The sequence below is a fragment of the Vulpes vulpes genome, chromosome 1 (genome assembly GCF_048418805.1).
Source record: "Vulpes vulpes isolate BD-2025 chromosome 1, VulVul3, whole genome shotgun sequence".
Lineage (NCBI taxonomy): Eukaryota > Metazoa > Chordata > Mammalia > Carnivora > Canidae > Vulpes > Vulpes vulpes.
Window position 1 is genome coordinate 14,293,147 of NC_132780.1, and position 25,695 is coordinate 14,318,841.

The 25,695-nt window shown below is 56.2% G+C and overlaps 1 protein-coding gene across 2 annotated transcripts; it reads right to left on the reverse strand.

Moving 5' to 3' along the window:
- Positions 1 to 2,003: 2,003 nt before the first annotated feature.
- NAPA (NSF attachment protein alpha) lies at positions 2,004 to 24,430 on the reverse strand. Of its 2 annotated transcripts, none has more exons than XM_026013831.2 (11): positions 24,138 to 24,430; positions 15,595 to 15,674; positions 12,936 to 13,052; positions 8,085 to 8,131; positions 6,792 to 6,869; positions 6,479 to 6,534; positions 6,288 to 6,372; positions 5,331 to 5,435; positions 4,197 to 4,265; positions 3,554 to 3,604; positions 2,004 to 2,778 (listed from the first exon to the last, which is right to left on the reverse strand). In XM_026013831.2, exons 1-11 carry the CDS (start codon positions 24,233 to 24,235, stop codon positions 2,677 to 2,679), a joined length of 888 nt encoding a protein of 295 aa, XP_025869616.1. In that variant the 5' UTR covers positions 24,236 to 24,430; the 3' UTR covers positions 2,004 to 2,676. The 2 variants fall into 2 exon arrangements, with proteins under 2 accessions (XP_025869616.1, XP_072611859.1); XM_072755758.1 differs by having other exon boundaries at positions 23,950 to 24,312.
- Positions 24,431 to 25,695: the final 1,265 nt, after the last annotated feature.

Sequence of the window (25,695 nt, forward strand, 5' to 3'; positions counted from 1 at the left end):
CACTTCCTGTGTGCCAGGTGGTCCTTTACCCATCAATCTAAATGAACCCTTCCAACCCCAATTTATAGAGGATGAAACTGTGGCTCTGAGATTACTCGGAAGTGGTGGAGACTGGATGTTAACTCGGCGTTTCTAACTCTGGGGTTTTCATAAACGTGTGGGTTTTTTGTTTTGTTTTTTTGGGGGGGGGCTAGAAGGGCGTCAGGGGTTTGGGGACTCTGGACACACCTGTACCTTATTTCCAGAAGACATGAGTTGGCCAATTGTTCTGGCCATGTTGAGTAATCTTCTTTTACCCATGTACACACCACCAATGCAGAAAGCACGAGTGCACGCACTCACACACACACATGAACAAGGACTCCAAGATCTGTGAAGGTTGTGACTGGATCTCCCTTGGTCTCAGTCAGATCCCCAGCACCTGGGCCACAAGGCCTGACACAAAGCAAGCATCCAGTAAATATACATTAGAAATCCACAAACTCTGTGCCAGCCCTTTGCCAGGCACCAAGGACATTGTTACGTAAGAGACACAAGAGGAAAGTTCTCAAAGGCACGCGGGATCTGGAGGGTGGAGAAGGGGAGCTGGTGTCTATTCCAGACTTCGGGATTTGGTGAGTAAAACCTCTTGGAGGGCAGGGTCATGGCATACAGTAGGTGCTTAGTAGATACTTGCTGAGTCAACTGAATGTGGGGTCTAATTCTGCTTCTGAAGAAATTCTTCTTCAGGTTTTGTCTCCCTCACATGGTGACCTCTAGACTACATTCACTTAATATCCAAAGAGTGAATAAATGAAGTTATAGGCTTCGGAAGAAAGAGTTGTCCTGCTCAGTGATCTCTACCTCTAGCTGCACCCTGTGAATCAGCAGTGGCATTTTCAGGAAAACAAAACAAAACCCCCAAAGACAGTGGGGAACTTCAAACCACAATTTATCATGCTGGGACCCAAGCTTGTGTGCTTTCAATGATTTGAAGCACAGCCAGGGATGAGACTCACTGTTGAGGTCACCGGTGGCAGAAAAGAGATTGTGGTGCTACTTACCCTTAAGCCTGTGCCCATGGCAGACATCAGTAATCAATCTCAGGTTTCAGGAGTCTTCACTGACCTCTAGGCAGCCATCATCAATCCATCCACTGAAGCTGTGGGAGGAGATGCAGGGGACCAGACAGGGCACAGTGCCGTAGTCCATTCTTTCTTGACATGGTGAACTTGAACCTCTCTAGATCTTCCAGAATCTAGTCTAGAGTACCTCTTCCAGGAGCCTGACCTGGTCTCCCAGGTGGCCCTTCCTCTGCATCCTGCCCACCCACCCTTGCTTCCTGAGATCCCATCCTGGGGTGGCTCTGTGCTCTGGATGTTCTGTCCCCCTGCCACATCCCAGTGCCCGGCATAGCACACACATCAGATTGCTCACCTCCATGCAAGCCTACATTGAGGCAATGTGGAGGTGGCAGGTGGTTCTTGTCCACCTTTCCCAGGCAGTGGGCTCCTTCCTGTCATGCCCTCTTCCACTTGACATGCCCACTTGGACTTTGTGCCCTGTTCAACTAAGTCATTTCCTCCCTTGTCCTGGGACACCCAGAACAAATGCCACTGGGGCTTTCAACCCTCCCTCCAGGGAAGCGTGGACATGAGGGGAGGCCGTGAGGTTCAGCAGCCCTCTGCCATCCTCCTTCCCCACCACTGTGGTTACCCTTTATTCTCCAGCTGGCTGAGGGCTGGTACTGCCACCCACCATCCCACTGTTGGAAACCGAGGCCTGCAGAACCCAGATGCCACTGGATCAAGCCAGGCACTCCCAAACTCTCAAGCCCGTGACTCCTCCCCAAGCCACCCATCCCCAGGGCCTCTGACACAGCCCTGTCTCCCAGTCATGCTCGCCCTCTTCTTTCCCACAGTGTGCCTGGAGCCCCAGGTGGGGACCAGGAGGGACAGGAAGACAGGACAGCAGCCCTTAAGGGAGAAGGGGGCAGCAGACGTGAGGAGAAAGAGAGACTCATGCAAAGTGTTCTTTTTTATTTTCTTCCTTAGGCCAGCTGCAGCTTCTAACCACAAAACCTCAAAGCACTAGGGAAGGAGCAGATGGAGGGGTGGGTACAGGGGTGACCCTCTGAGCTCCAGGGCCTGGGGTCTATCCTGAGAGGTCAAGGCTGCAGGAGGCTGGGGGTGGGTGGTGGTTCCTGGCACTGGAGGGGAAGGAGCCCACCCCTGAGGTGAGAGCAAATCTCAGTGGCTACATGTGCTCGGAGCTGAGGTGGAGGACAAGTGGGCAAGACCAAGGCGGGCAAGACCCGCCTCGGTTGCTCAGGAGACGGGGGACCAGGTGCTGACCCCCACCCCTGGCAGCACCCACAGCAAGTAGGTCTGTGTCAGGTTCTGTGTTTCAGGATGGAGAAGGGGCATCTTTGGGGGGCTTAAATAAACGGGCAGGAGGTGAGGGATGCAGCAAGAACAGAGGAAGGGTCTGTCCAGCCAGCAGGCCCGGCCGGCCTCAGGAGCCCCAAAGCAGGGCTGAGCCCACACTGTGTCTTGGGGAGACTCCTCTACGGGGAGGGAAGGAAGGTCTCACAGCCAAGGTCTCGGCCCCACCTCTCTCTCTGGGCTCACGCGCTGGAGGGGCGCGGGGGTAGAGAAGACAGGGCAGGAAGACAGGTGCTAGGGGCCTGGGTGGGGCTTAGCGCAGGTCCTCCTCATCCCCCTGGATCGTCTTCTTGATGCGAAGCAGCATGGTGGTGAGCCACTGGTCCAGCCGGGAGATGGTGTCATACTCCTTCACCTGTGACATGTGGAGGGGAGGGAAAGTGACAGGGGGGCTGGTCCCACACCTGGGCCTGGCTCCCTCCTTGTCCCCAGTCCGAGTTTCTGGTCCCCAAATTCTCTAGATGTGTCCCAGCCAGCCTCCTTGAGGAGGAGCGAAGGGAGGGGTGCTCCCTCTAAGGCTGCCTTGGGGAAAAAGAAAAAGATGCTCCAGCATAAAATGGTCCAGCTTCCTTGTTTTCTGGGTGGGAAACAGTCCTGGAGATGGGAGGGCCTGTTCCAAGTGCCACGGGGAAGGAGGTCAGAGAGAGAACTTGCACCTTGTCACCCTACTGTGGCCCCACTTCTCTCTTCTCCATGGCTGAGCTTCCCGATGTCCTGCCCACTGTCTGGGGCAGGGTGGACCAGAGGGACTTTGATCTCTGCTATCGTGGGTGGTACAGGGTTCTTGAGGGGTACCCGGGAGACACACTTGACAGATGCAGCCTAGATGCACTTTGAATGGGGCAAAGGACTTGGCCTTCAGGAACAGATAGATGGACATGGGTCTGCCTCCCAGCTCTGCCTCCAAGGGGGGGTTTCTAATACAGGGGGAACACCTCCTGTATCCCTGGGGCTCCCTTTGAGGATTCTGGGCTGACAGGAGAAAGGAATTCACAGCCAGGGCCAGGCAAGAAAGGGTGAGAGAAAGGGTGGGATTCACGGGGAGAGCATGTCTCAGCAGGGGGCCTCCCTCCATCCTGGCCCCCCCCCCCCCCCCCCCCCCCCCCCCCCCCCCCCGCCAGGCTACTCACCGCCTCGGTGTAGCTGTCGATGTTCTGCTCCTCATGGGCATCTAACAATTTCTGCAAGAAGATGGTAGGCAGGCAGGGGTTAGGGGCCAAGGTTGGCCCTCACACACCATCGGGGGATGTGGGCTGGGGGCTCCTGTGCTGGGAGGGAGGAAGGGGCGGTTTCCAGCCCTGCCGGGGTGCATTCAAGAGCCTCCTAGGTCTGCCCCTACCTCCATCACCACCTGAACCTTCTCTCATTGAGAGAGAACAGAGGCCCAAATGGGAGAAGAGGGAAAAACGAAACAAAAACAAAAGACCCTTAAGAACCCTCCCTAGTGGGGATCCCTGGGTGGCTCAGCGGTTTTGCGCCTGCCTTTGGCCTAGGGCGAAGTCCTGGAGTCCCGGGATCGAGTCCCATGTCAGGCTCCCGGCATGGAGCCTGCTTCTTCCCCTGCCTGTGTCTCTGCCTCTCTTTCTCTATGTCTATCATAAATAAATAAAAATTAAAATTAAAAAAAAAAAAAGAACCCTCCCTAGTTGGTGATTACGCTAGGTAAGGAGAACCTAAGACTCCAGGTGTCCTCTGCCCCAAAGTCCTGGCTGAGTCTCCAGGCCCAGAGGCAGGGAAAGGGTGGGGAGAGGGTGCTGAGCACCCAGCACTCACTTTCATCAGCATGCACTCCCGGGAACCAGAGAATGCGGGGAACAGCTCCTCATACTTCTGCACAGCGAGCTGGACATCATGAGGGTGGAAGAAAAGAAGGAAGGAAGGAAGGGGACAAGCTAATGAAGACGGGCCACTGGAGCCACTGGCCTGACAGCCAAGGGGATCTGAGACACCTGGCCCCAGGCAGTGCTCTGCGCCCCTCTCCCTCCCCCTCCCCCAGTGTCACCTGGCTCTGTGCCTGGAGGGTACTTCCCTGGGGCTGTACTTGGCCAAACCTGGCTGCAGAGACAGCTTGTGTGGAGGAAGCGTGGGGAGGGGCTCCTAGGCCAGTGCCCAGGGCAGGGCGCTAATGACAGCTGCCTCCTATGAATATATCCTACATGGCAGGGCTGGGTACTTCTGGGTACTTCTTACATTTAACCATCATGTGGACCCAGGGAAGGTGGAATGACTGACCCCCATTCTGAAAGATTTGCTCAGGGCACAGGGTATATGGGGGCAGGGATGCGAACCAGCCTGAGCGAGCTCTTACAGGCAGCGGGAGCAGGGGTGGTGGTGGGGCTCAGACACTCCATGTGGCGGAGGGCAGGGCAGCTGGAGACCCCAGGAAATGTGGAACCCTGGAAGACTCCAGCTCCCCGCCCCCAGCAGTTTCCCACCCCCTCACCCACCACTCACCCCTGTCTTGCCAAACAGCCCTGAAAAGGGGTGGTGTGGACACGCAAACTATGGTTCAAATCATGACACTGGGAGTCAGAAAGATCTGGAATCCAGCCATGTGACCTTGAATAAGGGTCCCTGTGTCTTAGCCTCAGTGTCATCATCTGTAGAACAGGTGACAGTGGTGTTGACCTCTAGGGATCAGCAAAAACTCAAAGTGTGCTCTCCCTCACTGGCACCAAGTAAGTGAGAAGGTGGATAAACTCAAAAGCTACAGACACTGGGCAGGTGACACCTGGGACAGGAGCACATGGGTGAGAACAAGCATTTCCTGCCCACAGCTGACAGGCAGGTGCTGGACATGAGGGAGGGCTCACCCCTATTAAGGGATCTAGTGATAAACATGGTGCACCACGGTGGTCACTGGGAGGTGGGGGACGCTCTGGGTGGTCCGACTGGGCCCCAGCTCACCTTGGCATTGAGCATGTCGATGCAGAAGTGACAGAGGGCCGCCTTGAAGAAGTAGTCCTTGGCGCTGTACTTGAGGAGGGGGCTGTCCATGGCATTGGTCCCTACCTGTGGAGGTGTGGTGGTGGCACTGTAAGCTTGGGCAGGCAGCCAGAGGGCCAGGGTCACTGCGAGGCACGGGGAGGGGGGGGGGGGCGGGGGGCGGGGGGCGGCAGCTGGGAGCCTCATCTGTGTCCCGGATGAAGCCCCATCAACCCGGGACCCGAAGGGCAGGGAGGCCAAGGACCAGCCCCAGGAAGTCAGCCAGTGGTGTGTGGGTAGCCAAAGACCAGGGTATGGCAGGGGGCGAGTGCTGTCACAGGGCCAAAGCCAGGTGTCTGTGGGCTCCCCCCACCCCCTGAGACGGTGGGGAGGAGGCGGCCCCGCTGTCAGGCCCCACAGGAGGCTGGCACGTCGGTGGGCAGAGGGGCGGCAGGCTGCGGGAACATGAGAGGTGGCACCCGCCCCCTACTCCTCCGAGGCCAGCTGCCTGCCTTTCTCTTGGCCAAGCTGAACCCACCAGGACGGCCTGGCCCGCCCAGCCTTCCCCACACAGCCCAGGGGAGCCTGCGCCCCCACATGATGCTCCCTCCCTGTCACTCCCATGGTGTGTGAAGGACGAGCTTTCTGACCCTTCCCTGCGGGCTCCTCAGCTCCCTCTGTCTACCCCAGGCCTCAAGGATTCTCTTCCCACTCCCTCTGGGCCCCTAGGCCCTCCCAGAAAGCTTTCTGTCAGAAGCATACAGGGAGAGGGTGGGGACTCCCTGTGGGGTTGTGGGCGGTGAACTGTTTAGCCAGTGAGGACAAGGGGAGTGCCAGGATGGTGATGGAGGGGAGGGGAGAGGCGGCCAGGGGGAGGGAGGGAGCACTGTGCAGATGATGGGGTGCAGGGCCCTCCCCCAGAGCCCTGGCTGTCCCCACCTGCTCATAAATGTCAATGGCCTTCTGATACTGCTCCAGCTGTGCGGCATAGCCAGCCACCTTCAGCAGGCACTTGTTGGCTGAGCTGTAGGGGTGGGCGGAGGAGGGAGAGGTCAGTGGTGGCCGGCCTGGGGGCTAAGGGGTGGGGTGGGGGGGTATAGGGAAGGGGGAAGGATGCCCACAGCCTGTACCTGTTGGACTCCTCTCCTTTGTAGTAGTCTGCAGACTGCTCGTAGTGGGCGATGGCCTGGGGAGACACGGGGAGAGGCAGGGGGTGAGGAGGTGGCAATGTGACCTTGGTGCACCACAGGGCCGGCCCTACCTGGGCCACAGCGGGAGCCCTCTACCCAAGTTCTGCCGGTGTGCCACACCCACTTTCTGGTACTCAGACACCAGAGGATGCCCCAGGTGGACAGAGCAGACAGACGAGCCCCAGTCTGAGGGGACAGGCTGCTGCAGTCCTCCCCCACTGTCAGCCAGGCAGGGCCACCGACTGCCACTCACCTTCTCGATGTCCACCAGCTCCGTCTCATAGATCTCAGCAATGGAGATGTGGTGCTTGGCTGCAATCGTGAACCGGCCCTGGGTGGGACACAGGAAGGGGCCCTTTTTGATGGAGTAATGTCCTCAGCGTCCCACTTGCCCCTCCTTGTTCTTCTGGGCCCCCAAAGCCAGTGGGTTCCTGCACCTCAGTCACACGAATGAGGCGTGTACAAGAGGGTACCGGGAGGCTGAGGGGCACAGGCGTCCAATGGGAAGCTTCACTGAGTCCTGATGGGGTGACCTTAGTCACGCCCCTCCACATTCAGCCTCCGGGTTTCTCCTGTCCACAGGGATACAGGTCGACGAGGCAATGCCAGAGGTAATGGGGCCCAGGTACCAGGCGGAGGGCCTGGGGAAGCATCTGACAGATGGCCCAGAGAGGGGGAAAGACCAGCCTAGAATCACCTGTAAACACTCTGGAGAAACCAGGCTGACAGCCCAGGCATCCCTACTGCGGAGGGGACAGCCTTTCTAAGCCTCCCCTTGCCCCCAATGTGGCCAGGGAGGCCGCCCCACTGACAGGCCAACCCCCAGCTGACACTGACACGATGGCTCTCCCCAAGGAGGCCTCTAGCTTCCAGAGGGGCTGAGCCCCCCAGCCTCTACCCAGTAGGTGTCCAGGCGCCAGGCTGCCCACTCGGCACGCAGGGCTGCTCCACAGCCCCTGCCCCTGCCGAGGGACATCAGGAAAGGGGAAAGCTCTGAGCCTGGCAAGGCCTAGTTTTGGGTCTCAGCAACTTTTGCTTGTGGGCATGTGTCCCTGGGCAAGTCACATCACTCGTCTGGGCCCCCCTTTTCTGTCACATGGAGGACGGCCCCCACCCCGCAGGGCTATCGAAGGGGAGGATTAAACCACTCAGCTGACAATGTCGGGTTCAACAGATGGTAGTGGCTATCACTGTGCTCACTACAATATTTCAGTATTGCCCGGGGTCTGTCAGGGGGCGGGACTGTGTTCCCGCCTGGGGAAGGGGCCTGAAGAGACAAGCAGCAAGAATGGACAGGAGCCTGAGCTTCGTCTTGGTCCCTGGTCCTGGCTCCCGGGCAGAGGCGCCTCTGGGCCTCTCCTGTCATGGGGATGTTCCCTGGGGCAGGGCAGGGGCTGAGCCAACCCTGGGCTGCCAGAACCCAGGTGAGCAGACTCCCTCCACTCTCACACCCCTTCCTACCTGCTCTTCGTGCCAGGGTTGGGGAGGGCAGGCTGGAGCAATATGGTGGGGCAGGAAGCAGGACAGGACAGGCAGCGACCCTTACCATGTCTGTGTAGATCTCGATCGCTCTCATCAAACAGTTAATGGCCTCTGGGGAGAGAAAAAGGGAGGCAAGGAAGAGAAATGAGGAAGAGAAGTCATCTCAGCAGAAGCCAGGACAGGAGGTGGTGGCAGGGCAGGTGCTCAGTGGTCTGCAGAGAACACCAGGCACACGGAGCTGCCGGGGCTGTGGTGTCATGGCTGGGAGGGGAGGTGAAGGGGATCCTCAAGTCCCAGGTAGTGTGCTCAGAGAAATGGACTGTGTAGACCCTGACTTGCCGAGGGCTGTCCTCTCCCTCAGGGCTGCCACAATGCCACCACCTTCCCAGCAGCCCCAGGGACAGAACCACAGGCTCACGGCCAGCCTCCCGTGGGCGTTCTCAGCCAGGCCCACTAAGGCCCTGCTCTCCACAAGTGGTGCTGGAGAGGGGGAGAGGTGGGATCGGAGGTGGCCAAGCTAGAAGGCCCAAGTTCCACTGTGTCACTGCAGGATCCTGCGTCAGCCATGTCCCCTGCACCTGCCTGGCCTCTGTCCATGGCAGGAGGGGGCTGGATGACATGATACCCAGGCTCCTTCAGCTAGATTCTCCATCACTGATTCTTGCCCACCACTCGTCTGCTCCTCAAACCATAGGACCCCCAACACAGCAAACACCAGGAAGGCCCACAAGGGGAGATATTCAGCTACCTTTGTCGTACTACCTCTCCCAAGACCTTAAATTTGGGGATGGCTTTTTTATTCTTTTGACACGTTATTTGGAGGAGAGAGCAGCATGAGTGGGAGGCATTTTCTAGCAGACAGAGATGAGCTCTCAGGGTAGATTTTTTTAAATGCATCTCAGAGGAAAAGGTGTGGGGGGAGGTGTGGGGAAGAGGACAGAGAGCCTGGACAGACCCAGGATGTGGGCTCTGAGGTGGGGTGGAGCTAGAAGTTCATCCTGCCATCCAGGATAAGCCCTAGTCAGCTGGGCCTACTGGGTAGAGGCCAAGGAGGGCCGAACCTAGTGCCTGCTCTTATGGTGCTAAATAACTCACTACCTGAGACTCAGTAGGGTGGGGTGGGGGATATGTGAACAGAGGCTCTCAGCCTCAGACCTGTGGCTGTACTTTCAGGGAGTCCACAAAGCCCCCCCCCCCAAATTTACATGTGCAAGGTGAGTATCTCACAGCAGTGCTCTGGGGGAGGGAGGGCTCACAGGTTTGGTCTGATTCTGAAAGGCCTCTGAGGATGCCAGGAAGATTCAGAGAATGTACACCATTCTGTCAAGGTTCTGGGGCAGACAGTTGGAAGCCCGGGGCACCAAAGAAGAAAACAAGGCCAAAAAGGAGGCAGAGTCACAGAAAAGGCAGAGAACACAGAAAAAAATTATGGCCGGAAGTAGTCTCGCTTGAACACACGCAACATATTTTGAAACAGAGCATTTCTGACTCAGGAACCAGCAATCAGTTGGTTGTAACACGACGCTAACTGATAAGGAGCTAGCCCACTGGGCTGCAGGGAGCCAGCTCTGCAAGTCTCACCCCTGCTCCATTCTCCATACCAGGGGGTGCCTGTGGCCAACAGGGAGACTCACCGGCTCCCTCTTCTGGAATACCAGGGAGCCCAACCTGGCACCTGCGCATATGCTCAGAGGTGGCACAGGTTGCTCCCGGTGAGAGGAGCAGCCCAGGAAGGGGAGAAAGGCTGTGAGCTCTTCTGGTAGGACAGGCTCCCCCACAGCTGCTGCCCCAGGCCTGCTGGTGCTGGCGCTGGAGTGCTGTCAACAAGGCATGGCCCCTGGAGTGGTAGGGGGCAGAAGGCTCACCCCCAGGTGGCAACATGGATTCATGGGGTTAAGTCCCCTTCACACCTGCTCCTGGCTCGGGGATACCTGTCCCTGAAAGTGGCAGGCTGCCAGCTGACACCCCAGCAAGTGCTGGCAGACAAGCTGCTGACACACTGGATATGACTGGCTCATCTTCAGTCAGGTCCCTTCAGTCCTGGGACCTGGAGGATGAGTGGCCAGAGCTCCCCTGGACAAGATCTAGCCCAGGCTGGGGGGCTGGTGGTGCTGTGGTCTAGAGTGGGGGAAGGCGCTGGCTTAGGCACACCGGGAGTTGGGACCCTTGCAACCCAGGGCCCTCTCCCCACCCTCCACTGTGCTCTAGTGGCCTCTGGGTCCAGCTGCGGTTTCCCACATCAAGCCTGGGACTCAGCCCTTCTGGGTACAACCGGATAGACTGAAGAAGCAAACAAGAGAAATGGATTAAAAAAAGCTGCTGCCGTGTCTGGTACTCAGTAGGCACCCAGTAATGCAGACATGCACAGCCTTGGGCCTGGCTCTCAGGTGGCTGGGGTAAGAGGCCTCCCTGGCCTGAGTCCCTCCAGAGCGGCTGGCAGTGGTGGGGAAACAGGGGAATCACCAACAGCTATGGGCATCACGCCCCCGCCTTCCCTTCCAGCCACCAGGGCAGGCCACCCCCTGGTCCACCATTCTGGGCAGACTCACAGAGAGACAGCACGCTGACAGGCCTTCTGTGCAGGCTGGGCACCAGCTGCCTCTTGTGGGGAGGGACCTCCAGGACTCCCATAGGAGGTGCTGACACAGGACAGAGGTCTTTGAGGAGGCCGAGGTGACCAGCAAGGCCCTAGGGAGCTAGCCACCCACTGGGGGAAATCTGGAGGGGTTCCAGGTGGGTCCCTTGTGCTTCATTTCACAAGACACATGGCCAAGGGGAGGAGGTTAGGCCTCTGATGGGAGCCTAGAGCCACCCCTCACTAGATGTTTATCACATACCAGGTATCATGCTGGCCAGGTCTGTGCTTTTTCTCACATGTGGTCTCTGCCTTACCAGATCAGTTCATGGACGCCCCAAAAGATGAAGTGACTGCCTGAGGTTACAGGGGAACGGGCTCCATCTAGACTTAGGAGATCATGCGGAGCCACACGCCCCACAAACCATTACTAGGGTGGGGAGGCTGTGAGGCAGCAGTGCTGGGGCACTGCTCCCGTGCCCCTCCCTGCCAGAACCTGGCACTCCAGCTAAGGTACTCACTCTGGGCTGGGCCCAAATTAGGCTCCCCTTCTCATCACTGCTTCTCTTGCTCCCTGAAAGGTAATTCCCACCCCAAACACACCCTCCCTGTGCCTCAGCTCCCAGGGCAATAAACCATGCTTGCTGATCCCTGGAGAAACCAAGCTGGCCTCTAGGCCCCACGATGGCCATGTCAGCAGACATAACTACTGCTGCTTTCACTGGCATGGGACACCTCTGCCATGCTCTGCACTTCCTGAGGCCAGGCATGGGGCTGCAGCCCTTCCCAAGGCCCCAGCATTCAACACACCCCCTGCAGAGCCTTGCCTCCAGCCGAAAAAGCTCAGATCAAAAGCCACTGAAGGACCTATAGACGCAACATCACAGGCACAACATCACGGCGGCGCTGGGTGGAGGCCCATCCAAGGGAAGTGCTGGGGTTTTTGTTTAAAGAGCAAAGGGCGCCATGCATGTGTCATGAAGCCTGACGATCAACTCCTGCCCCAGAAACGAGTCCTTCCAGTCACTCTGGAGCAGCAGCTAAACATCACAGATGCTACAGTGGCATCTCCAGGAAGCGCCAGCTCCCCAGGGACCAAAGGGAAAGCTGGTTGGCAGGGGGAGGGGGGACAGACATCCCTGGGTGACTCGAGGCTGCCCTGAGTCCTCATCATCACATGACCCATCTGGTCACAGGGCATCCCCTCTGGCTCTTGGCAAGCCTGGGCCCGCCATGTGACCCTCAGGCCAACCTCTGTGAGATACTCAGCTCCAGGGCAGTGACTGGTCAAGTCTGTGGACACAGAAAAACTATCTGGTCTGCAGAGATCAAATCCCTGACTGGGAACTACGTGTCCCTGGTAGTAGTAACAGATCTGCCAACAATTCCCCAGCACTGGGGTGGGAACTGGGGTTCACCAAGCCTTACAAACACCTCTGGACCTGGGTGTAAACTGTCCTCTTGGGAAAGGCAGCCCCTTTACTCCAAAATGAGGCATCTCCTTTTTTCTTTTTTTCTTAAAACATTCCACCTATTCCCTATTCTCTCACAAGAGAATAGTAACAATAGATTGTCTCCTAAAAAAAGTATCTTGGCTTGCTAAAATTAAGAAAGTCAGCAACCTGTGTCTGGCACAGAGATTAAAAAGAAAAAAAAAGAAAGAAAAGAAAATCCCAGCTCCCTGAAATCCAAAATTCTGGTACCCACTGGGCTGTGCCTCTGCTTCAGGACGAGCCCAGTGGGACAAATGGTTTTCTCACCATGAGTCAGTCCCAAACTGGGCTTCTATCCCCAACACTTCCTCATTTTAAGTAACTTGTTCTCTGGCAACTCCATCCAGGGCTCTGTTCTGATTCTCCACCGCTCCCCCCCCCCCCCCACCAGGGTGTAGGGAAGCCAGGTTAGGATAATTTCCGCTCCTTTTTCGGCAGCAACTCCTACCTGGCTGGTCTCAGAACCCCCTCCCACCCCCTTCTGCATGTTAATTCTGACAACAGAACAGATTTTCGTCTCTCCTTGGCATGCGGTGGGTCTGCAATGTAACTCCCACTCCCAAATGCTCCCAGGCTCCAGGAGGGAAGCCATCAGCTGCGCACACAAAGTAGGGGTGGGGGTGGGGGGGTGGGGAGGCGGCAGAGGCTTGGAACGGGGATGCAAATGCCAACCGGAAGGGAGCCAATTCTGAAGTTCAAGCACAAGCGTCTCCCTGCCAGCCTCTGGTATGCTTTGGGCCCCTGGAGAAAACTGGAGCCTCGCGGAAACCCGAGGCCTTCCCAGGAGAGGGTTCAGTCATGTCTGTGCTGGGGGCAGCCAGGGCCCCAGTGACCCTTGGAGGCTCACCTTGGGGGTCAGCTTTCTTGAAGGCATTGCCAGCATCCACAAAGCAGGTGGCCGCGTCATGTTTGCTCTGGAGCTGCAGGTGCAGCTGGGCTGCCTGGCAGAAAGCGTTTCCGGCAGCTGGAACAGAAAACAGTGAGCTCAGCCTGAGTGGGGCTCCGCTTGTCAGGAGCCATGCAGACGCTGCTCTGGGGGGTGGCTCTCTAGAATGCAGTGGGGCCTAAGTGAGGAAGCGGCTGGCCTGGGTGAGCTGAGGTGAAGGCCTCAACCTCAGGCTTCCTGGCCCCTGGACTGAGACTTCTGAAGACCCATGAGGTAGACTCGGGAGGGAGGAGGAAGCAGCATTGAGGAGAAGCCCCTGAGCCCCATGTATATATAGAGAGAGCCAGGCTGAGGTCAGCTAAAATCCCATGGCCCTGATCCCAGCCTTTGCCAGTTTTCCAGGGCCACCCACTTCTAAAGATCCAAGGAGAAGGCAGACTGGGCCAAGAGCTCTGCAGGATATATAAACTATCCCCAGCTAACCCCAGCAGTGGCCCCAGGAGACAGCAAGAACTCCAGTGTATGCGGACAAGTGCCCACGGGCAGAGGCCGGTGGAGACCACATGGGAAGCCTCTTCTGTCCTTTGCCTAGCTGCATGCTGTTAACCTGCACTGGCCACAAGCCACTGGGGTCACCTGTCTGCCTCCCATACTGCCTTGCAGCTTGCAGGAGACGATGGCATCTCTCCTCTTCCAAGGCTGGAGAGCAGGGATAGGACTGTGCTAACTGGAAGCTCCAACACCCACTTCCGGCTCAGCCAGTCTCCACCTGAGGTTACGCTTCCCTTCATCCTACTCCAGCTGAACTGGGATTACAGAATTCCTAAGCTGGAAGGGGACCAGAGCGCCTGGCCCCATCCTGTAACTTCAGAGGAGTAGGGAAGACAAAGCAGCCCAGTTTCCATTATGTCTGATTTATTTTTTAAGGGCTCAAACGTGACAGCATAATTTCCAGAAAAGCAGCATCACTGGAAAAAAATGAGAAAACAGCCCAGCACTTTTGTTTGAATGGCTGGGGCCTGGGGAAGTGCCAAATTTTAGGGGCAAAGTGACATCTACGTGATGAAGAAATATTTTTTCTCTGCTGGCACCTTATTAGTTTGGGAGCATGAAATTACACATGGTGTGTGGCTTTGTGTACAATGTATTTGGTGACAGCTCAGGGAAAACCCTTCCAATTTCCAGGAAACCAAAAGCATTCTCAGAAAATGGGGAGAATCTGTCTCACCCTGGGCTTCCAGACTCTGCCTCCAGGGTCCCATTCCAGGCTTTGTCTCCTTCTGGGTAAGAAAGTTCCTCCTTGGATCCCAAACCTGTCTCTGCTCGATTTCCTTGATCCAATCTTGCTGATGTGCAAGGCAGGGTAACGTAATGAGATCAGCCTCGATGAGCTCTGATGGGCTAGATTTTCAAAGCTCTCCTCTAGATCTTCCAGCTTCTCTGATCTCTAGGAGCCCATCCCTGCCTGCCCACCTCTCCTTGGTGGAGCCAGCCAAGCGCCAACCTCGCCAGAGTCCGACCACAGCCTCACAGCCAGGTCAGAGGAGCCATGACTCTGGTCACACTCCACTCACCAATATATGTTGTGAGTTTCTCTGGAGGCATATGACCTGGGATGCCCTCTTCCAGATGGATGGAGGCCCTTCCAGCAGAATATGACATTGCCACCATGTGTGCTCCCCTAGTTGGAGCAAGAGCACACAGAAGGCTGTGGCTGGCGCCTCATGGCTGGCTCCTTAAGTTTGCTCATCTGCTGACCAGTGTCCTGAGAGAGCTTTTCCTTCCATCCCAAAGCGGGAGGTGGTGTCGCTAACGGGCATGATGGATGTGGAGCTCACAGACATCAGGTCTACTGAGTGCTGGCTGCCCTCACTGGTGACGCTGGATCTCCACTAGTCCATACCACAGCCCCACAGGGCTGGGATTCCTGCTGTCCCTGTGGTTGGACTGAGGAGGGATTGGATTTGGAGAGCCCAAGTAACTTCCCCCAGGGCCACGTGGCCAGGCTAAGCCATGCCATGAACCTAAGTCACTCTGGCTGTAAAGGTCAAGAAGCCACACAAGGGCAGGTTAAGCACCCTGCTCCAGAGTCAGACCTCTGTTCTCTGAATTCTGGTTTTGACCCTTACTAGTCATGACACCTCAGGGACGGGGCTGAACCAAGACTTAGTTTCCAACAAACTAATTGCAGTGCCCTTCATGGGGCTGCTGTGACAATTCAATCAAGTAGCACATGCTCAGCACTTAGGGGAACACTCGAGAAATGGTTAATGGTTAAGGTTACTATTGGAACACTGGAATAGCTTCCCAGGCCCAGAATTCAGATGCTGATAAAAACACGAGACAGGAGTTTCCGGGGAAACCGGACATTGAGTTAAAGGAGAAACCACTCCAAGAGCTATCTGGATTCAACAACCTATTTATCCCTACTCTTAGAGCCCTCTAGTCAAACCCCGTGACTCAGGTACAATAACTCCATGGGCTCGAAGCGAGCCAATGGCAGGCTGATGGGTAGCCAGACAGGGGGCTGTAAGGGTAGCCCATGAGCCAGGACTTCAGGACTGGAAGCTGAGGGAAGAGGAGAAACGAGCACAAAGGGGTTCTAGCCGAGATCACATACCACTCCAGTTTTTGGCCATTTTGAACATGTTTGCTGCTCTGGTGTAGATCTCACATGCTTCCTCTATTTTGGATGAGCCTCTGGGGAAAGAAGAGAAAAGGAGATGAAACACATGAGTCTGGTAGTGAAGAACAAGCCAGCATTCTGCCCCCGGTGACAGGGGAGACGTATTCTCACCCCCATGCCTTTGTGAAGCCTGCTGCAGCTCAGGCCTCTGCTGAGGGCTCAGAGGAGACCAAGCCCGTGGCCCCCTGCTCCCTCTGCACAAAGGCACACTGAATGCAGAGTGCCGGGGCCCTCCCTGGGGAGGCCTGGGCCACCCCGACTCAGCATGGTTGTGGGGGAGCCTTCCTGATCTCCCCGTGAGTCCTGTCTCTGATGGCCTCTTCCACTTTTGTTCAGTGACTGCTGGTTTCCAGGATCTCTGCAAATCCACCCCACCCAAGAGGTTGCAAAGCATCCTCAGGGAGGAACTCAGCTCTGGATGCCTTGTCCATCTCCCTGAATCCTGTGCCCTGCATGCTGCATTTGTTCAGGGAAGACCCCTTAACCCTATGAGGGTGCCATTACTAACTCAGAACAGAGCAGGTATATGCAAAAAACTAGTCACGACCTTTTTTCTCCAAGGTGGGGTCTACAAAACTGGGGACCAGGCATGAGAAACAAGGTTTCATCACCATACACTCCTCCTTTGTACTGTCTGAATTTTCTTATTTTCTATCTGCTAAAATATATTTATATAATACATACAAAAATACGTACATATATAGATCCTTTTAAATATCAAGATTTACATTTGGTTCTGTTGTCCAGCAAAGAATTACATTTCTAGCCATCTACCCCGAGAAATGCATCAGAAAAGTCGTAAGGATGTTCAGTGCAGAATTATTTAAAATAGCAAAACCACCTTCAAAGAACTTATTGTGCAAGAGTAGGGGCCTGAGAAATACGGAGGAGTATATTTAAAAAAAAAGAGAGAGAGAGTGAGTGAGCATTCTGTTTGGGCTTTATTCTGCCCTCCTGATCTCCAAGCGGTGCAGATGAAGCTCTTCCTGAATTGGGGGGACCCTTCATGAGCACCTTGTCTGTGAGTCTCAGCCACATTTCTATCCTCCCACGTCCAATAATCAACTCGCCTCAGCCCATGGGGTCTGTGGTCTCTGCAATTGTTCCAAATCCCATGGCCCACATAAACTAGTAGGAAAAAACCCCACATGCTCAGTTCCAAATGAATTTCAGATTCTCTTCGCTGACGTCAGTGTTTTGTGTGGAAAGAGAAGAAAAGAGAGGTATTTTCCAATAAAAAGCCACACAAATCATTGGTCCTGTCCCCCACCCCCGACCCATGTCCACTGGACCTGGAAACCAGCCAGCCCCAGCTGCGGCCGTGGAGGGCCTCCAGGGTAATTTTGGGAGTTGTGTTCACAATGCTCCTTCCTTCTGTCTATTCCACTGAATCACAGGAGTTCCTGGCTAACAATATCAAGTCAGACCTCTAAGCCACCCTCCCAGATGATTTTGCTCAGTAGGTCCAGGTGGGGCCTGGGAACAGGGTTTTTAAACAATGGCCTCAGGTGATTCAGAAAGCTCAGGTGAATTGGGGATGAAAAAGTTGATCTAAACCCACCGCTTGGAAAGCAGCCAGCCAGTGACCTCTCTTCTGAGTCAGGCTGTGTCAGTTGGTAAATACCCCAGGACAGGCTAGCTGGCTGGCCAGGGCTGGAATCCCGGCCTTCTGAATCCACATCACTGCCAGGTAAGGTTCTTCTTTAGAACCTTCTGGGGCTCCACTGATGCTGCCTCCTCTACCCTCTGCTATTCCACAGGAAGTGGCCCCTGAGGAATGCACTCCCACGCTCACCCTGCTGGGTCCCAGGGTCTTCTCTGGCAAACTTTACCCCAGCTGGCCTGACACACCTTGGCCTGGGCACCTCTGCTTGGAGTGGCCTCTTTGAACCCACTCTTGGCCTTGGAGAGGTGAGGGACTTGCACAGGCATAGGGGCCTTTAGGGCCTACCAACAAAACCCTCTAGGGGACCTTCACTAGAATGTTCTCAGACTTCAAGGAGATGGATGCATTCATAGACCGATATCCTATCTCTCCATCCTGTGGATCCCCTAGCTCATCATTCCCTTCTTTGTGGGAATGACAAGGTTCTAGCCAGATTCAGCCATTCTCTGGAAAAAAAACAAAACAAAACAAAAAAACAACTCAGACTCCTGGATGAGCAGAAATGGTTTGTCCCACTGAGAGGCCCAAAGCGGGGTGATCAACAATGAACAGAGTCAGCCCCAGCTGGTTTGTTTCAGCTCAGTGGGACAGAGTGAACACAGAACACAAAGGCTGTCAGCTGCCGGGCTGAAATTCTGTGATCCTACGCCAGCCCTGCACTGGGTCAACGATTCTAACTGTGTAGTGGGAAAACCAGAGGGATTAATGTCTGCTCAGGCCTGCCTCCTCCCAGGACTTGGGTCCTGGCCATTTCCATGCCAAGTGACAACAGGGGAATCTCTGGAACTCCATCCTCTTCTTTTAGAGATGGAGGTGGAGTTCCCAGAGGGGATGAGTGACTTGCCCAGGGTCATTGGTCCATCCTGAAACAGAAGCCATTCCCACAGCCACTTACTCACCTGGGAAACAAAGGTGAGCATTTATTATGTGCCAGACACTGCAGATAATAGCAGTAAACCAAGGAGAAGGACCTGGCCCTCAGTAAACAGGAAATCAGCAAGAAAATTTCAGAGTGAGTAAGCACTAGAGGGATTGGGGGAGGAGGGGCCTCCCTGGATGGGCAGATCACGGCAAGCTGCCACAGTGAGGATGTAAGATTTAAGCTTGGTCCTCAAAGATGACTCAGGAGCTCCCTGTGGAAAGAGGCAAGAGCATTCTAGACAGCAGTCACAGCAGGTGCAAAAAGCCTAGGACAGAAACAAGTGTGGCCGGTTCAGGTTCAAGGAAGAGCGGCTGGCAGGCTGGCTACCATGCAGGGAAGGGGTAGAAAATGAGGCTGGAGACAGGCGGGAGACCTCCCTGGTGGAGGCCTTTGGGAAGCGATGAGAGCATGACGCAGAGCCCTCATGACCAGGACAAGTGCCTTTATAAAAGAGACTCCACGGCTGAGGCCCTGTTGTAATGTAACAGGGAGGTTTCTGGCAGGGAGAGTGCCCAGAAGGGAGAAGTCCCTAGCTCCGGGTGCTCTACAAAGCTGCCTCCTTGCACGGTAAATCTGCAGTTTCCTACAGGCCTTGTCCCTGAGGTTAGGGTGGCTCAGAGCACTCATCAGAGAGTGGCAAACTCCCTTTGGGGGAAGAAACCAGGTCTCCTCCAAGGCCTCCTGCAGGAGATCCAGAAAAGCTAGTTGGGCCTGTCTCTCCTGAAGAGCCCAGTGGCAACATAGGTGACAGCTGACTGCCCTTCCCCCGCTGATAACCACCCCCCCCTCCCCAGCTGCCTCTGCTTAGCTCTCCCCATCCCGCAGCTCCAGCACCAAGTCACGCTGGGAATAGAGGGAACTGGTTTGGGCCAGCCTGGTGCACGGCTGTCTATAATTACCCACTCAGCTCTGCTTTCTGCCCCCTCCCCAGGCGGAGGAAGCAGGCTCAGGGCTCCCAGGCACAGCCACCAACCTCCAGCGACTGCCATATGGAGAGGAGCGAGCAGTGCCAGCAATGCACAGACGGGCTCAGTGGGCCTCAGGCCAGGGGGGTCTGCAGGGCAGAGTCTCAGCCTCCCTCGCTCCTTCCTCCACCCCCTGGGCACTTCCTGGCTGCCAGAAACAGGTCACCCGGCCCACCTGCACTTTCCTAGGGCCTCAAAGGGCAGGGCGGAGAGAGGAAGTCCCATTTTAGGTCTTTGACCTTCGCTGTCCCTCCTGTGCCACAGCCACCGCCTTGGGCTTCTCTGGTTCTCTGGCCAGAGTCCTGGATGGGGGAAGAACGGATCCCAGGGCCTGTCCCACCCTTACCGTCTCTCATGTTGCTCTACACACCTCCTGTACTTGATTATAATGGCTTGGTAGGAGGCGCAGGCTTCCTCACAGTAGCGCTCTGGGTATTACCCCGAGGAGAGAGTGGGGCTCAGTGGGGTCAAGGGGCTTGCCCACACTCACGCTGCCAGGGAGCGGCAGGGCCCAGAGACAGGACTCAGGCCTTGGAGATTAAGTTCTGCCTTGAGTCTCACTCACTCAGTGATGGGGGAGGCTTGCTTTCCCATGTCCAAGGGTCTTCTGGAAAGCGAGAAGGTGGACAGGGTCCCTGCCCGCTCTCACCTCCTCTCTACAGAGCCAACAGCCAAGGCTGTGCAGATTTCCCTCACCTGATGAGCAGACGCTGCTCTCTGCTGGAGCCCTGCTGAGCTGCCTCTAGGCAAGGGAGGGAGTCCTTAAACCAGTTCCCCCACCAGAGGCTCCAAGCAGTGCCTCAGGCAGAAGGAACAGTTAGAAAACAGGAAGGTCCACCTGGCACAGGGAGCAGGCGGCCACCAGCCCTGCTCCCCCACTGACCGCATTGAGCTGTCAGGGCCAGAGCTGTGGGATCCCTTGGCATCTCCTCCTGCCCCACCTGCAATGCTAAGCCATTCACCCTCTTCGGCCACCCTCCACCCCCACTGTGCAGTGCACCCCGTCCTCCTGGGCCTAAAGGGTATGAGCTCCTGTGGGGCACGACCTGGGCTCCCACCCAGTGCACACAGGCCCCAGGAATGAAAGGACGAGAAAATTGTTGCACACCAACTGCCCAGTTCTGCAACCATCACAGAACACTCTTGTGACATGCCTGTTAACAGGCAAGAAGCAGAAACAGAGCCGACTTGGGGGCCAGGGGACCTGGGCTGAGATCAGTTCCAGGCACTTTGACAATGGCGTGACCTTGGGCTAGCAACCCCAGAGCCTCGGCTGCTTTATCTGTAAAATGGAGACAATGAACCCGATCTGGGAAGAGGCCCTGTGGGGATGAGATGACATATCTGGCACAGAGGACAGAACAGAGCAGGTGCTCAAACGTTTGCTATTATGTGAAGGAGGAGAAACACACTCTGAGGGCTGCTGGCCACCTGGCAAGGGGAATTCTAGAGTCACGTGGGGTGGTGGAAAAACCAAGGACTGTAGTTAGGCCTGGACCCAAAATGTGGGCTCATGGCTTCTGTGACCCGGGTCCCTCTGTGACTGGGGGAAGATTCCCATACCCGGTGGGGACTGCCGGAGGCTCTTGCAATCCCGCAGGTAGCATCTGGGAGCGTGCCAATCACACGGCAGGTGTTCAGCTTGGCTCCTGTCAGGCTGACAGAGCATATTCTAGAATTGTTTACCTATTTCCAATCGCAGTGTGGGCTTTTCCTTCCCTACCCCAGGTTGGCAAGGTGGCACCCTCCTCTGATATCCACAGAGCTCTGGGCCTCTGACCTGCCCCCCCCCCCCCTTACTACATTCTGCTGATAGTGCTTATTTACAGGTTGCTGCCTTCCTGACCGTAAGCTGGATGGCAGGGGCCATGCCTGTGAATGACAAGGTGGGTACTCCTCTAGTTGTCCTACGGATGCCCCTCTGCACCCCAACAAGATGACCTTATTGCAGCCCTAGAACTGAACGTGTTTCCCTTTTTTAACAGTTGCTTCTGGAAGACCTGTGGCTCTCAGTTGTCCTGTCCCAAACAGGAGCACTGGACGCTCTTTGTAACCAGGTGGCAAAGTCCCTACCGTCGAGAAAGGCAGAACCCTGGGATTGCAGCAAAATGATGGCTGGGCACCCCCAAAAGCTTGCATTCCCTCGGGAAAGACTCCACTCTGAGACTGGGCGAGGGGCACGAGAGTTTTCAGCTGCAGAGCCTGGCAGTTGGCAGGGCACTCTGAGTCACCATAATGCCCAATGCAAACAGACCCATGGGGCTGAGTGCATGTTCTGCAGGTGGAAGGCAGTTCTCAGCAGAGCTGGAAGCTCTGGTTCCCACACCATGCTTAGCTAAGGGCCCACCCACCCTACCTGGGCATCAATTCTTCCCTCACAAAGCCAGCCTCCAAGGCTCCTGGGGGGTTGCTGGTACCTATAGGCAGTTTAAACAGGAACTGATTTATCACCTTTCAATCTTTAGGAATGTGCTCCGAGCTCTTTGTCTACAGAACACCCTATCATCCCTATTGTTCTAGTGCCTCCCGTTCAACTTCCACTAATGGGACTTAATAATAATAATAGTTAAGTACCTAAACACTTACCAGGGTCAGGCACTGTGTGCCCCCCACTTCACGAGCACATTCTCCATTACTTTTTAGAACCACTCCATGAAGTAGGTATTACCACGATTTTCATTTTACAGACGCAGAAAACTTCCTACTAACATAGGTATCCAAGCGGGAAGAAGTTTTTATCTTGGATTTCGGTAGGCAGGGGAGCTGGGAGAGCAGGGGGAGAGGGTGGAGGTGTCAGGGACGAGGACAAGCCCCAGGGAACACAACCACTGTTTAAATCTTGTATAATTCCAGAGGAGGCACAGTGGGGAAGTTTCTGGATCCATCTGAAGCCTCGGAGCAGGAAGAAGCATGCTTCCCCTCCCATTTCTGTGGTTTCACTACACTTCACTCAGGAACTTTGCAGCTTTTTGTTTCCAGAGAGAAGTCTGGGCTGCTCCCCACTGCCCCCACCCCCCAGCTCCCCGCCCCAGGTGCATGTGCTCTGGCTGGGGACTTGAGGGAGGAGGAAGGAACCAGAGGGAAGGTACACAGAGCTCTGATCTACTAACTGGCTAGTACCGCCTCCCTTGCCGGCTGCTGGTGCCCCAAAGCCCTCTAGTGTCTGGCTTCCCAGAAACAGTGAAGAACAAAGGCCGTAACATCCAAAGATACAGGGTTGGTCTGGATCCCAGGTGGGGGCTATCCTACTTGGCCCTCTAACGTGACCAGGGACCTCTCAATTTGCAATGCTACCGCTGAGGTTTCTAAAAGGAGAGGAAAAGGCATGAGGGACAAGCTGAGCCCCAACACTCCCTTCTCCAGTCCCCAAAGCCACCAGGGGCCTTAAGAAAAGGCAGCTGTGAAATGCTGAACACATGAAACCCCAGTTCCAAAGGGAGCAGGTGCCAGGAGTGGCTGCTGGCCATGAGGAGTCCTCCGGGCTGACCTCTTGCTAGACTCCCCGCTCTCAGACAGACAGGCTCGGGTCAGTATCTCTGCCCTCTGTTCTCCCCTTGCTCATTCCCCTCTCAGCACCATCTCAACTGCTTTTAGAGCTGGAAGGGAATGGGATGAATATACCTGCTCTTTCTTTCAAATGTTTGGAGAAAAACTGCCAGGTCAGGCAGAGAGAGAGAGGGAATTTAGGGTGGGAGCCTCCTAAGACACCCAAGTCTGCCAACATCCCTCCTAAGTGTAGTGTTCAGAAATGGACATGAGCCTCAGGGAGAAATCAGTGTGGCAGCAAGGCAGCTCTGGGATCGGACAGGCCCACGTCTCCCACTTACTGGGGAACCAAGCAAGTAGACCTGTCCACCTCCACAGGCATGCTGTGAGGATTCAATGCAAAGACACAGGTAAAGTGCCTGGCCGGGGTCTGACTCAGAATCAGAGGACTTAATAAATATTATCTGGTACTTCTCCTGTCAGTGCCTTCACCCTCCCCCACACCAGCTGCTGTGGTCCTAACAGGGAAGTGGGAACCCTCCAAAGGTAGCCCCGTTATGGACTGTGTCCCCCAAGATTCATGTGTCAGGTCCTAACCTCCAAGATGATGGTATGAGGAGATGGGGGCCTTTGGGAAGCGATCTGGGCACGACGCAGAGCCCTCATGACCAGGACAAGTGCCTTCATAAAAGAGACTCCAGGGCGCCCGTTTACCCCTTCCACCGCCTCTTCCACAACTCAGTGACAAGCCCCGTCTGTGAGAAAGCAGGCCCTCACCAGATGCGAAATCTGCCAGCGCCCTCATCTTGGACTTCCAGCCTCCAAAACTGCTAGAGACAAATTTCTGTCGTTTCTAAGCCACCCACTTCAGGTACTGGTACAGTGGCCCAACACAGAGGACCCCCGTTAGAATCCGCAGTGTTCTCCAGCACCTCAAGCCCGAGCCCTTTCTCCAGGCCATGAAGCTTCTCTCAGGCACTGTCACACCCCTCAGACTTGGGCTCCTCACCCCCAGGATGGCCTCAGCCCTGACCCCCTCAACCCCACCGCCCAGAGCTCATGCAAATCCACTGCAGCGCCTGGGAAAGGTCACCGGTCGGGCAGATGCCCTCAGTCCCAGGCCCCACCGTGCCCGTGAGGGATCCTTCACACAGGCTCTCCCAGAACTCTAGAAGGCTCCGCGATCCAGCTGCCCTCCCAGGCCGGTCCCCTTCGGTTTGGGCGCCCTCGGTCCAGGGCCCTCCCCACACCTCAGACGGTCTCTCCTCCAACCGTGCTACCGCCGCCTGGCCCCTTGCTCCTTCAGACCACGGAACCTCCTCCCGGGGTCCCCCCGTCCTCTAGGCTCCAACCCGGCGGCTCTCCTCCGCCGCTGCCGGCCATGACTCCTCCGTCCTCTCAGCGTAGGTCCCAGCTGACCCCTCGGCGCGCTTCTCACCCAAAGAGGCCTGAGAAGAAGGACTGCGAGTTCTTCACTTTGCGCTCCGCCTCGGCCAGCAGCGCCATCGCCTCCGCTTCTTTCCCGGAGTTGTCCATGGCGGCCGCAAACGTGCTCAGCAAACGGCCCCACCCGGGCCGACGGGGGTCTCAGCCGAGGCCCGGCCTCGGTGCACAGGTCGGGGGAGCTTAGCGGGCTGCGTTGACGTCGCACCGGTGCGGACCGCCCCCTGCCCCGCCCCACGTGATGTGCGCCGGCCAACCAGCGGCCGGGCAGGGGGCGCGCGCCCTCCTGGCCACGCCCCCGCCAGCCCCCGCACGCCGCCCGGTGACTCACGGCCGCCAATCGGCGACGCGATGCCTCAGCGCTTGCGCATACTTCCGCGTAGGACACCCCAGTCTTCCTGGTGCGCTCCACCACGTCCCACGTGACTCGCATAAGCCAATCGTAGTTCCCACCGCCAAAGACTCGCCCCGAGGTGCTAATGTCTGGCTCCGGCTCCGCCAGTCAGCAGCATCCTCCGGCTCGGAGGGTAACATCCCTGCGGAACTTGCGCCCCAGTCAGCTGACCACCGACCCTCACGTGACAGCTCCCGGCCCTGGCCGGAAGATAGGTCCCGCCCCCGTCCGGGTTTGACAGGTGTCCTGCGCCAAGCTGTGCCCGCCTCCACTCCTCATCTCGCGCGGTCCCTCGCCGGGAGAGGCGTCAGTGGTGGGGGAAGCGCGGCCTTTTCCTGCGCCCTCTGCTGACGGACACTGGAACCGCTCTGGGCGGGCCTGTAATGTACTCAGACGGGAACCACCACCGAGCGATTAAAAAGGCTGGAGAGCGCGTGTCAAAAATTCAGACACGCAGAGCCCAGATCTTTGTTTTTAATACCATTCTCCAATAAAAGGAACCAGGGCTCCTTGTAGTGCCAAAAAGGAAGCGCGTGTGTGAGAGACACACACAAATGGTAGGGCCCGTCAGAGAGACGCAGGAGCCAAGGGAAAGAGCTCCCCATGGCCACAGCTGGAACCATTTGAGCAACACCATGAACTAGTCCTGGAGCATAACCCAATGTAAAAAATATCCCTGAGGCCATGCTGGTATAAATGAACAAATAGGGGGAATCGACAAGTATTTCACGCAGAAGTGTTCTGAATAATGCACGCGGGCTCCTCACTCCTCATGTGGACCACACAGGGGCTCCTTCAGCATGCCTATGGGAAGCGGATGGGAGGACTGTTTCCAGGGGCGAAACCTGACAAATAGCCAGGTGACTGAGGTTAATATCAACAGCGGGGAATCATGATGACAGGATGTGCTCTCAATAACGTGATGTGAAGGGCACTTCTCCTCTGTGGAGGATGGCTCCCGACACCACCCTCTACCCATCTAATCACAAAAAGACATCAGAAAAACCCCACTTGAAGCCCGTTCTCCAAAAACACTTAACCAGGACTTCTCAACACTGTCAAATTCATTAGAAACATGTCAAGTCCGAGAAACAGTCACAGCCAAGAGGAATCTAGGGAGACATGTCCCCTAAATGTAATGTGGTGTCCTGGGTGGGAT

Bases quoted from the DNA above. Each gene is read 5' to 3' on its own strand.
- NAPA (XM_026013831.2), bottom strand. From the start codon at position 24,235: ATGGACAACTCCGGGAAAGAAGCGGAGGCGATGGCGCTGCTGGCCGAG. The intron at 15,675-24,137 runs GTGAGAAGCGCG...TTCTTTCCCCAG, and splicing joins TTCTTCTCAGGCCTCTTTGG to AGGCTCATCCAAAATAGAGG. The intron at 4,266-5,330 runs GTGAGCTGGGGC...CATGATGTCCAG, and splicing joins TCGACATGCTCAATGCCAAG to CTCGCTGTGCAGAAGTATGA.